This window comes from Takifugu flavidus, chromosome 8 (assembly GCF_003711565.1).
Source record: "Takifugu flavidus isolate HTHZ2018 chromosome 8, ASM371156v2, whole genome shotgun sequence".
Lineage (NCBI taxonomy): Eukaryota > Metazoa > Chordata > Actinopteri > Tetraodontiformes > Tetraodontidae > Takifugu > Takifugu flavidus.
This window is the reverse complement of record NC_079527.1, coordinates 9,982,831-9,995,451: the sequence shown is the minus strand read 5'-3', so window position 1 is coordinate 9,995,451 and position 12,621 is coordinate 9,982,831. Positions and strand designations below refer to the sequence as shown.

General features: G+C 44.9%; 1 protein-coding gene across 1 annotated transcript in view; it reads right to left on the bottom strand.

The window, feature by feature from the left end:
• The window catches only part of kcnd3 (potassium voltage-gated channel, Shal-related subfamily, member 3), a 62,512-nt gene extending 51,146 nt beyond the window's left edge, over positions 1 to 11,366 (bottom strand). The window contains exons 1-2 of the mRNA XM_057041518.1: positions 11,003 to 11,366; positions 9,164 to 10,343 (exon numbers count right to left, since the gene is read on the bottom strand). Of these exons, the coding sequence (XP_056897498.1) occupies positions 9,164 to 10,266 (1,103 nt within the window). The 5' untranslated portion in view covers positions 10,267 to 10,343; positions 11,003 to 11,366. The remainder of the gene's footprint in view (positions 1 to 9,163; positions 10,344 to 11,002) is intronic.
• Positions 11,367 to 12,621: the final 1,255 nt, after the last annotated feature.

The window sequence follows — 12,621 nt, the reverse complement described above, 5'->3', positions numbered from 1 at the left end:
AATCAGACTCAACTTTTAAAGAACTGACACATTTCAGGGACGTCACAGACTGACAGAAAAGCCTCTTGAGATTTCAAAGACGACACCCCAAAGTAGTTAAAACTGCGATAGCAGAGTGCTTCTTGTCGACTTTGGCGTTAAAAAAACCAAACGCTAACACCAACAAGGTGAGTTTCTGACTAGTTTTTACCACTCTTTGTCTTTTCATGCATGAACGCCGCTGACAGAGTCCATGCACTCACACACATTCTCAGGTGCTATGGCTGCGCACTCACACACACACACACACACACACACAAACACACACACCTTCGCAGAGCTCTCAGCGGCAGCCATCTGTGAATTTATAAAAGCATTTGGCCGGCTTCTCGGCGTTCACACCGTCTGACTCAACTGTTACTGTTTCCCAGCATGCCATCTGTGTGGAACACACCATCAGTGACCTCATGCCTGGAGACTGGAGCACAGGCCAGCTTTACAACTATGGCTGCTCTGCAGGGGTGAAAAAAACAGGCCAGGTATTTATTTATGTCAGTCTTTACTGCTAATCTATCACGTTGGGTCTGCTCTTTGTTTCTCCGTCCTCCTTAGAGCGCAGAGCAAACCCGTGGATGAACATTATGAAGGGGTAATTGAAGGTGTGAGCTCTTCTCTCCTGCTTTGAAAAAGCTGCAAGACAGACAGAGCAAAGAAAAGAGTCAAAGTTCTGTGTTCGCGATTCCCAACTCAGCCTTCTATTTATAGCAGTCCTCGTCTGTTAACCCCCCAACTCTGTTTACCCCAACACAGAAATGCCCGTCTCATCTCACTCATCTCCAACTTTCCTGTGAAAACGAGTCTCCCACAGGCGATGCCATCCATCAAATTACGTACGGGCGGAGTGAATTCATGATAATACTGAGAACGTTCACTCATGCTTATGCCCGCAGAGTGCACGAGCCAAGTGAGATATTCCAGTTATTATTCATTTAAAGCCACCTGCTGCCAGTCTGCTCCACCTGGAATGAGAACATTCTTTATAATTCAAAGACCTTGACCGAAACATCCATCACTTCGGTGCATCCACACATTTGGCTGCCGATGCCAACGTCTCTATCCAACAATAATTAGCTGCAGTGCTAACGCCAGCTGATAGGAGCCTCATTAGCATAGATAAACCTCCCAAGGGGGGATTGCTGGTGTTACAGTCATGATGGAAACCCAGAATGCAAAGTGTTTGTGCGGGAGGGAGAGGCGGTTTGTTAGGCAAACTGGTGTAAAGTGATCGTGGAATGCAAATGTTTTCTTTGTCTGTTTATAGAAGCGAACTTGATGTGAGCAATGCAGGTACAAAGAAAATTGTAATGAAAACAAAAACAAATCAACAACTTTATCTGTAACATGAAAACAATAGAGCAGAAAACCTGAGATAGCAACAGAAAGCGAAAGTGACGTGATGGAAGACCCGATACGGTGAGATTACTCTGTGTTTCTCTGCAAAATTAAATCTCTCACTGTTCATCCGCAAGAAACGACGCCTGACCTAAAATGATTTATGGCGCACAATAACGCAGAGTTGTGAAGATAAGTGGGTTTACAAATGCAGATTCAATTCAGATCCAACATCAGATGATTTATTGAATGCTAGGACCTCCTTTCTGAAGCACAATTCTGGCTGCTTTGGCGGCTCGGGCAGTCGGCCATCTCTGAAATATGCAAATATTTGGCAGATAGGCCTCATCTATGACACCCGGCACACCTGGATACCCGGAGAATACGTCCAAAGAGCCTCTGCAGACGATCTAAATCAATCTGCTTGTGCTGTGCATCTGCTCCACAGTCCCTCATGTGTAAGATTGAAGTGTATTGCTTATATATGCACGACTCCGAGGTTATGGACCGTGCCCTCTTCACAGCTGAAGTGGATTCCTTATGGTGCATTCATTATGATTTGTTGCTCCTGTTTCACTGCTGCTCTGAAGCAGCTGCAAAAATGGACTTAATAGGCTCTGTTTGGCTAATTGAATTCTAATAAGTTTAAAGCGTAACGGAACCTTTTTATCGTCTAACACGAAGCTGGTGAGAATCCACTGAGGGGACCTTTTGCTCAGCGGCAGCGGACCATGGCCTGACTTGTCAAAGAGCACAGACGTCGGTCTCGCTGGAGGGGTTCGGAGATTGAATTAATATCACTAAAAGTTAACCTTTGAGGGTGGGGGGGTGGGGGGGGCTTACAGAAATCTATTAACATTGTTATTCTACCACTTCACTTTTCAAGCTTTGCGCGGTGCCGTGAGATGGCACATGGTTGGATTAATCCCCCAGCATGGGTAATCCTCCAAAGACATCTGGATCAACAAAGAACCATGATTTCTGGATTTGTGAAGGACGCATGCACGTGATGAAAATGGCACGAAAAGGGAAGAGTGCACAATGATGTCACTGCGATGCTGGCATCCTTGATAGTAGCCTAATGAATCATTATCAGTGCCGCGTCACGTGATCAAAAGCCAATATCTTGCATGCCTCGCTGCTTTTAGCACATTCCTCCCCCCCATTTCATTTCACGTCAAATTTAAAAGTTGTCTGTCTGGTTAAACAGTATAAAATAATTTGTATCAGTCTTTAAAAGAACTGAGCTCACGACTCTTCAACAACACAAACACACCCTTGTAGTTCTACTTTTGTGGGGACATTGCCCACCTCACTACTCTAATCGTAACCATCTCAACTAACCTACTAACCTTAACCTAAACCCAATTCAGATCACAACCATAAAACCAAGTCTTAAACTTCAAACAGTCCTTTGAAATTGTGGGGACCCACATTGCAAAAACGCCCTTAGTTTGCTAGTAGAACGAGTATGTTGGTGCGCGATAAGTAGCAAATGCACGGACACACACACACACACACGCACACATAGAGACAAAGGCATTGACGTCGAGGGAACAGTTCCAGAGACAAGCATTAATCCTCACAGATTTAGTGTTGCAGAACATTTGCTTTTGTCACCCTGTGTAGCCAGCATAGGACACACTTTATGAATTACCGTGTTTCTGTGTGTGGGGCAGGTGGCGAGATGCGTTCATGGTAAGAACAAGAACAACACAAAAAGACGCTACGATGGTGTCTCCTTCTTCAAATGCTGCTGATCTCATTCTCTCCTGAGAAATAAGATGCAGTTTATTTCTCCATCTTGGCCAGTGCATGCAGAACCATCGCTCACGCTCTCTCCCGTGCTCATTATCCACACTGTAATGAGCACGTCTGCCCAGTGAGCACAACACTGTCTAATCTTAAAACTGTTTGCATTCTGCTGTTTGCTTGCAGCTAAATCCAGGACCACTCCATTAAAACAAGGCGTTGCTAAACGACAGCGTACTCGTTGTCGTCCTTCTCCTGGTGGGATTAAATTCAAGAAGGGGAGAAGGTTTTTCACTTGAATGGGGCTCGGCGCGTAATGAATAAATATCTGTTGCAATTTGATTAAAAAGACCGCAAAGGTGCTATTTACTTTGGGATATTTTGTTCACTACCTGCAGTGGGTGTTTGCGGACTATAAATGAGAAAAAAAGGTTAAATCAAATCAAAAGAGGAATCAAGAGATGAGGTCAAATAGATTGACCGACAACGTTAAACTGCTTTCATTGGATTCCAAACAAGTCCAATGAGAGGAGCCCGGGCCCCCAACAGTCGGAATTCTGTTAAAGATTCATAAAACTGATAATCATCGAGTCATTTTCAGGCTTATCTTCGAATGCCTGTTGATCACTGAATGAGAGACGTGGGCACAAGGGTGGAGCTGAAGGCACCCGGCCATGAATGACAATGAGACGCACGGGTCAGAAAACAAGGGGTGGGAACAGAACGGCCATTTTCTGTAATGAAATAGAGGTTTTGCTGTTCTTCAACACCTTGAGCATCACTCCAATCACCGCTGAAGTTCATCAGGACGCAGTATCCTCTGACGGGGCGCCATCTGCATCCCCGGCACGTCGAACAACGCGCATGTTTTGAATGGCTTCCTGTCAGATACCCTTCACACTCACATTGGCCACAACCACCTCCACACTTGGCTCACAGGTGCCCAGATAAATGCATTTTTTTCAGGAGCTTGAGGGGTTTGGCACTCAGTATCTATTTTCTCAAAATGGGCAGTGATCCAAGGCCCTGCGTGAAAAGATGGTAAAACATAATAAAATATATATACAACAGCAACAACAACACAAAGTGGGGCGGACAAGCTCCGCGCAGTGCGAGGGAAAAAACCCAACACAATTTCAGTTGAAGGCAAGCTGGGCTGCGATATCGACAGGAAACACAAGCAGCAGGAAACATCACCTCTATACGTTCTAGGCTCTTGTTTACTTTCCAAAGTTTATCCGGGTGCTGTTTCCAGAGGTTTTTAACGCGTGCTTCAGCCTGTGTTTCTAATAAATGATAAACAAAGGTTTGTCTGAAGCATTTCCTGTAGGAGCCGGTCCTGCGGGGCTTCTCTGAGGGCCTGACGACAGCCCCAGCTGGCCTGAAGACGCCCTGAGCTACTGAATAAGGCCCGGAGCTCGAGGAGTCATTTTGTGATGATCAGAAAATTTCTCAGCAGACACGGACGCTAAATATAGAAGTGCAAAAGGACGGGACGCTGCGGGAGCCAACAGATCATACATGCACACATATGTCCTCACAGTGGGGTGAAACCACACGTCATAAACATTGTACGGTATAGTGTACACTGTGTTCAAACACCCACGTGCACACGCAACCACATAATGTGCACCTTCAGCTTATTTTCTTGGAACACTTTAATGGTTTATTGGGGGTAAAAATGCCGTTTATTTATGTCATGATATGAATTAACACTATACTGTTTGTTCACGTGTGAATAAAATCAATGAATAATCATTTTAGTATATTTAGGAGTGAAATGAAGTTCTAAATAAATGAAGGAGGAATGGAGATAAAGCACTTGCTGACATACTGAGAAGAGAAGAGATGGGGAAGGTGAAAATAGACTGATTTTTCCTTTAATTCAGCACTTTTCTGGTGCTTTGGTGAACTTGGGGGGTGCAGGCACAGTTTCCAAACAGATCCTCTCCTCTGCTATTGTTACATAGTAGATTAGGAAATAAATAGTTCCTGAATGTGAGAAAAAACAAGCAAACAAACAAAAAAAAAAGCAAGACAGGAATGACCTTCAGTCCCTCATCTATTATTAAACTTTGCAGACAACCAACATAAAAAGAAGAGAAAAGAAGAACCTGCAGCCAGCCTCTTGTGCAAGATGCTGATTGGCTGATTTTCAACAACCTTCAAAATAAATCAAGGTTACAAAAGACAGTAACTCCTCTTGGAAGATTTGTTCTGATTGGACTGGAGTTGCTTTGGTTCTGCCTAAAAGCTGAATATTCTATTTCTCGCGGCCATGAGAGTTTCATTATGTTCACCCTGACCCCCAGCAATAATGTGCTCACGGCGTGCACTTACGGTCTTTTGTCATTATGCAAAATCAAAAGAAGTCTTAATTGAAATGAGCGCAGGTCGGTTCGTCTCTGATCCCGACCTTAAAAAGGGAGTTTACGGAGAAAGTTTGAGCTGAATTACCTTGTACAAATTACTTCCTAAAGCACTCTCATAAATTCAGGATTAAGGGTCAGCGCCATCACGCCTTCGTTAGGTGGTCGCTTTCAATCATGTCCTCATCACCAATTCCAATTAGCAGCACTAACAATGGCCAGACTCCTGGCTAGCACCGGAGTGGATCATCTGCATTCAACACTGTTTTTACGAGCTGCTGCTTCCCAAACAAACGCGCTGTAGATCCTGGTGGCAATGACTTGCACAAGAGGGTGAAGGCACAGAGCATGCAGAGAGAGAGAGAGAGAGAGAGAGAGAGAGAGAGAGAGAGAGAGAGAGACTCACCTTTATGAACATAACCACAGGAAACCACAGAGCACACAGGGAGTGGAGCAGGATCTGGCAGAGCGCAGAGAATTGATCTGGCCAACGCAGTGATCAAACGGAGGCAACATTTAGGATATAAATCATAGCCAGGCAGCGCTTTGCTAATGAATACAACCCAAACACATACTCCGGCCCATCAATATGTATGCATACTAATTATAAGCCTGCAAAGACATATAAATGGGTATAAAATGTGAGGCTGTCTTAGTTTTGGCACACTGAACTAATGTAACTACTTAAAAAGAGATGAGGAGGGCTAACTGCAGTCATCTATTGTTAGCCATTAGCTTCCACGCAATTACCAAAATAATGGCGTAATTGTCAACTTGTTGTCCGATTGGGGATCTTCTTTTTTGTATCTCTAATGAAACAGTAGCTTTCCAAGTCGCAGACGCCCACTCTGTCTCCTCTGCCAGCCTGACAGCAGTTTATTACGCAGTGTATGATAAATGCTCAATCACTCAAAAGGTCAAGCTCCATTTGTTTAACCTCCTGGGGAACAAAACTGCTCACAGGTCCTGTTGCCTAAATGTTTTTGATTTACAGCTTAAGCCCCCCCACTGTTGGCCTGTATTGCAGGATTTCAGCTAAACTGTTTAGTGAAGCTGTCGGGATGCCCGGCTGCTCTCTAACTTGCATGAAAGGTAATTCTTTTTTTCTTTTTTTTGGCCAGTTGTCTGTGGCGAGAAGCAATAGCCATGGAAGTCTGCTTCCTGGGGCATTTCATATTTGCCTGCACAAATCATATCCCCCTGTGAGCTCTGCCTCCATAATCTGGGTTTTAAAGCCAAATATAAAAAAGGAATAAAGAGACTTTTTTTATTTCTTCCTTAGTTTGACACAGACACACACACAAACACACACATATACACACACAAACACACACAGATTTATCCTTATACTTCACTGTTTGTGAGGACTTTCACAGACATAATACATTCCCCAGCTCCTGACCCCGAGCCATCATAACTAACCCTCTGACTAACCCCGATCTTAACCTAAATCTGACCCCACACTCAACCTTAAATCCATGTCTTTTTAAGTGGTGAGGCCAAAATCACTTCCTCACTTCCCAGAAAACTCCTTCACCTTTGTACTAGAATGTGGATTATTGTTCTGATTATGTTCTGATTAAGAACACACAGACAGAGAGACACACGCACACACACACATACTCACTCACACTTGCACTCACAAATGCATGCAGAGAGAGCCTTGATTTACTATTGCACTACTGCCATTGAAGGCACATTGTGTGCCGATAGAGAAGTCTTGCATTTCATTGCCTGGCAGATTGAGGAGGATTATGGGTGCTGCTTCAGGCTTGATTATTGTTGTTGCATCATGAAAAACGTTCAGAAAGTTACCAGCCCATCTTTGAAGAGACAGGGAAGAAGCCCGATCCCAGGTGCATACGGATGCAGAAAAACACACAGATATGGGCGTAGAGTATGTGTATCAAACTTCTGTTATATCTGAGTGATTTGCAAAAAAGGACGGATCAAAATAAGGAAATAGCTAACAAAAACGAGAAAATGATTAAGGGAAAAAAGAACTAGAGCAGTAAAATCTTACAACTGAAATGGCTCTCATTCTCTACAGTCAGCTGAGTATAAATTGATACACAGCATGTCGTCCCAGTCCCTTTAAACATTTATAAATACAGACTATTATGAAATAAATGTGTAAAAGCTCCATATAAATGCTGACTGCAAGTCTGAAACAACACTGACGATAGGTTTATGGCTACTCAAACACAGGCTGCGCAAAGGGCTGCACACCAATGCAAACACACAGAAATGTGTACACCTGCAGGAAGCCAAATATTGTCTTTGCGTACACAGTTTGTCGGTGTGTCTGTGACGTAAGCAGAATATGCAGGTTTGTGTTAGTCAGCAGGAGCAGGAGGCCACATCGTTAGTCACTCTGACACCCACTTCAGGCCCCTGCTTTATTTATGAGGCCAAGCTGAACAACTTCCCTCTCTTCGTACACAAACACACATGGACAGACTGTAACACCAACAAGAGGCTGGTCGTGACACGTCCACTTAAGAATCTTCAGGCTCGTGCGGCCACCAAACTCGGAGAGGAGGAGCGCCAGTGCGGTTTTCCACCACAGAATCAAACATCTGCCCGGGCGGAACGAAAAGGTGCCAACTGTGTCACGTCAATGAGCTCAGAACCATTTATGACCTCCGTGACTCTGACATTTAGCGGGATGCTGCAATTTGTCAGCCTCTCGGCCTGACTCACACACCCACAACAGGGGGACACTCATGAGGCTCATTATCATTAGAGCTAATAGTGGTGAATCTGACAACTGTGTGCATGATGACTTGCATGATCTCAAACTGTGGTTTTTACGTGGCGTTACCACTAAAAACACAGCAAGAAATACAGCGACATAACTGAGCATCACGTGTCACGAGCCGATTTATAACCTTGTAAAAGCAGACAAATGCAACAGGTTGTATTGCTTCTAAATGTGTGTGCAGAACAATAATGGCCTCTGTCTGCACTCATAAATAACTGATGAGCCCATCCGCACCTTTAAAATCAGGCAAAACTTAGCATAGTTTCCCATAGAGCTTTTGTACTAAGAAGCACTTAATTTCCAAGGACGCGAGAGTGTGTCTCACCAAGGAGGCTGAGCAAAGAAGGAGGAAGAGGTTTGCATGTGTGTATGTGTGTGTGTTTTTTTGGGGGGGGTCTCAGAAAAACACAGCCTATGTTTCTTGCTGCTGCTAACCACAGGGCGACCTGGGGATGGAAGTAATGTAATATGTCTGCGTTTCTCTTTTTGCTACACAATATTTTTGCTTCACTGGGATGCCCACCCCCTTACCCCCACTCTGCCCCACCACATCTCCTCTGTCTCTTTCCATTATCAGTGATGTATAAAGGGCATGCAGTGGCACAGCTATTACTGGCAGGGGACATTTTGATGGCAGCCTGTCCCCCAGAAGAGAACCGTTTGAAAAAAAAAATTACAAAATACACAGCGGCAGAAGTGCAATTCTTTTCCAGGAGCCTCCATTATGTTGTAAAAGTTCATCCTGCAAAGGATGTGTCAAGGCCTTTTGAGGCATTTGCAGGCTTTTGTGCTGCCGGATCAGGCGCACAATTCGACTCGCAACACCCAACTTGAAACACTCTGGCACACACTGTACATAAACACAGACTCGCAGCACAGATAAAAGAGATCTCTGCTCTGCTCTTACCCGAGCGTTGTCATAGTAACGATGGTGTACCAGAAGGAGGCCGGGATGCTGGTGAATTTACTGGAGCTTGAACCCTTTTCTGCGTAGAACATGACAGTAGCAAAGATAATTATGGCCATTGTGAGCGAGAAGAGCAGGAAGCCGAGCTCAGAGGCGCAGCTCTTCAGCGTGTAGCCCAGGATGCGCAAGCCCTGCGAATGTCGGGAGAACTTAAAGATGCGGAACACACGGAAAACTCGGAGCGTCACAAAAGCGCCGCTCACATCCTCATTGTCAGTCATCACCAGGCCAATGTAGTAGGGCAGGATGGCCACCACGTCGATGATGCTCATAACGGACCTCATGAAGCGGTAGCGGCTCGGTGCAGCAAACAGGCGCATCAGGTACTCCACCGTGAAGATCATGACGCAGGCCGTGTCCATGCAGAAAAAGGCCACTGTGTACCGCTCTCCACACGGCACCTCCTTCTGGTTGGGGGACGTGCCGCACGGCACCGTCTCCACCACATTGGTGATGACGGAGATGGCGATAAAGAAGCCGGTGACGTAGTAGAAGACGAGGGCCATGGTGGACGTGTGGGGGTTCTCGAAAGCTCGCCACATGGTCTCTCTGAAGGTCATGTTGGGCAACTTAGCATCCTTATTGTCTTCTTGGTCATCCATCAGACGCTCAGCATTCTCTCTCTTCCTGTCCTTGTACTCTTCATAACAGCAGTCGCCGATGATCTCCGGGATGATGCCGAAGAAGGCTAGCTCCTCATCGTAGGCGGAAATGCACTCGTAACGTGGGTAGTGGAGCTTACCCGTGCGGTAGAAGTTGAGAACACTGCGGAACACATCCGGATCCCGATCGAAGAAGTACTCTTTGTTCTCTTCGTTGTAGAAGAACTCTTTTTCAGAGCTCCCAAGCAAGGTGTCTGGGTATCGGTCTAGGGTGTTTCTCCAGGTCTGGAACCGCCGGCCGCTGACGTTGAGAATGATCAGCTCGTCCTGCCGTTTATTCTTCTCAGCGGGTACCACTGGCATGGGCAGATTAGCCACGGGCATCCAGCCAATGGCTGCCGCCCGGGCAAAGGGGAGCCATGCCGCTACTCCCGCAGCCATGCTGAGTCCGGCCTGGGATGTAGGGGGGAGTAGGTCCAGCACCTTCACAACCAGCTTGGCTTCAGCTCTGTCAACATCTATAGTGAAGAAAGAAAGTTTCGCTACAGTGGTCTTTGATTACAACAAGGGAAAGTGAGTGAGAGAAGTAGAGGGACGTCAGTGGTCTAAATATCCTCAAGGAACCTCGATGAGATGGTAAAAAAGCCTTTTTTCTGATGAGCAATGTGAAATAAAATCAATATTCTTTAGTTTAGAGGACACAAGATATCTTTCAAAATAAGAGCATCTTAAGGTGTGGAATGATGTTCCTAGAAGTACTTTATGGCTGTATTTCTCAGAGCTGTCCTGAACTCCAAGTGACTGTAGTCCTCTAGTTGTAAATCTTAGAAACTGAAGCGTAAACAGCTGCACTGTGGAGGATTCTGTAATAGCAGATTTGGGGGGAAAGGATATTTAATCTGTGACGACTGTCCTGGTTAAATAAGGGTTCAATTTAAAATAAAGTACTGTATAATCCCAGGGTAACAGTCTTACGGCCAAGGAAAGAAAACATTAAAAACCTGTTGAGTTCAACCAGACTAGATTTATATATTCACCCAAAAAAAAGGACATTTGTTGCGAAATCCTTTGAGGGGGACGTTTTTGTGCATAAAATGAACAGCATCGTGAAGGTTTGCGGAACAGGTTGACAACACGCACACGCCTCACACTTGTCTCAACACTTGCAGCAACTCACCGATTCAAAATTCTCCATCCAACCGAAGGCAGACCTTCTTCCAGAGCAGTTTGGGGCGCAGGGCGGTTGGTTATTGCGCTGTGGCCGCGTCAGAGGAGCGAAAAAAAGAATAACACCGGAGATGAAGAAGTTGTTCAGCGGAGAGGAGGACCGCGTCAGACCAACGCCAGAACCGAAAGGGAAGCGGAAAAGTGGGAGAGACGGACGCGCGACGGCCGTTCAGTTCACTTTACATTATGCGAAAGGGGAAAGGATGAGAGTCCGCCGCGCAGAACGGCTCCGGTTGTCTTTTCGGGATGAGTGGTGCTGAAAGGAAGAGGAGGAAGAGGAGGAGAAGGAGGAGGTCCCCCTCTCTTGCTCTCTCTCTCTCTCTAACTCTCTCTCTCCCTTTGCGCAGGGCTGCAGTTACGTGAAACCTCGGCCGGGGCGCAGAGCTATGCGCAGTTACGCACTGATGGGAGAATAGAAGAATAACATGACAAAAATAAATTAATTTGAAAAAATCCCTAAACCACGACAGTCAAAAGAATAATTTCTGAGCCACGGTGAAAAGAGTGGCCCTCGATCGATCAGCTGTGTTTCTGAGACCGGCCGAGTTGATCACCGAACTCATCCAGTAGGTGCCTGGACTTTGGACACCATTTTCCAGGTACCTTGCAGGCAGCCTGGCAGAGGCAGCGGAGCTTTATCTCCATGTGAAAGGAGACGTTTCTGAAGTTTACAGTTGACGCCAACAAGTTGCTCATTTACGTAAAGCGACATATATTTAGCTTGGCCATTGTTTCATTGCTTTTCCATTACATGTTGGGGCGGTTTGTCTTCTTCTGTGCCTAGGTTTGTCATTAACCTTCAATCATTTGAAAATCTGCTAATCAAACAACAGGATGGTGTCATATGGTACGTAATAACTCCCCCAAATAACTTCGTTTATTTATTATTTTTGAAAATCAAGCATTAAGTCCACTCGGGGAAAAATCATTTTGTATTTCAAATTGTATCTACCGGTAGTGTAAACTGATGAATGGCATTTACCAGTTGACAAAAATAAATAAAAATATAACATAATAGGCATTAAATACTGAATTCTAAAGATCTACTTCAAGTGATTGAGGTCAAGCAGTTATTATCATCATAGGAACTGTAGTGAGATGATTATCCACTTTAAATAAATAGGGGGAAAAAAGAAATACTGTGGCTGCTGCCTGCCAGAGCGCTGACATATTCTGCATCCATCAGGGATGGATGGTCCAGCCTGTGATTACAGTTTCTCAGCAATTTAAAACCCGGGGAACACTCTTCATCATGTAATTACACACAGGAAAACAGGCTCATACCTGCTCTTATTGACAATGATTTTCATGAAGGTCTGATGAGACGTGGATAGATGCAAAAAAAAATGTCTTTGAAAGTTCTGATTAATCTTGTTGGTAACTAGTTCAGTCAAACAACTCTCGATTAAACCAAATACCTTTTTGCTCACAATCATTTGCAAAATTAGCAGAATATCATTTTACTAACATAGAAGCAGATTTGGCATCAGGCTCTGACTCAATGTATTTATTCCCTGATAATAATTTACATAGACACAGCATGGAATGAATATCAAACCCCACCAACAG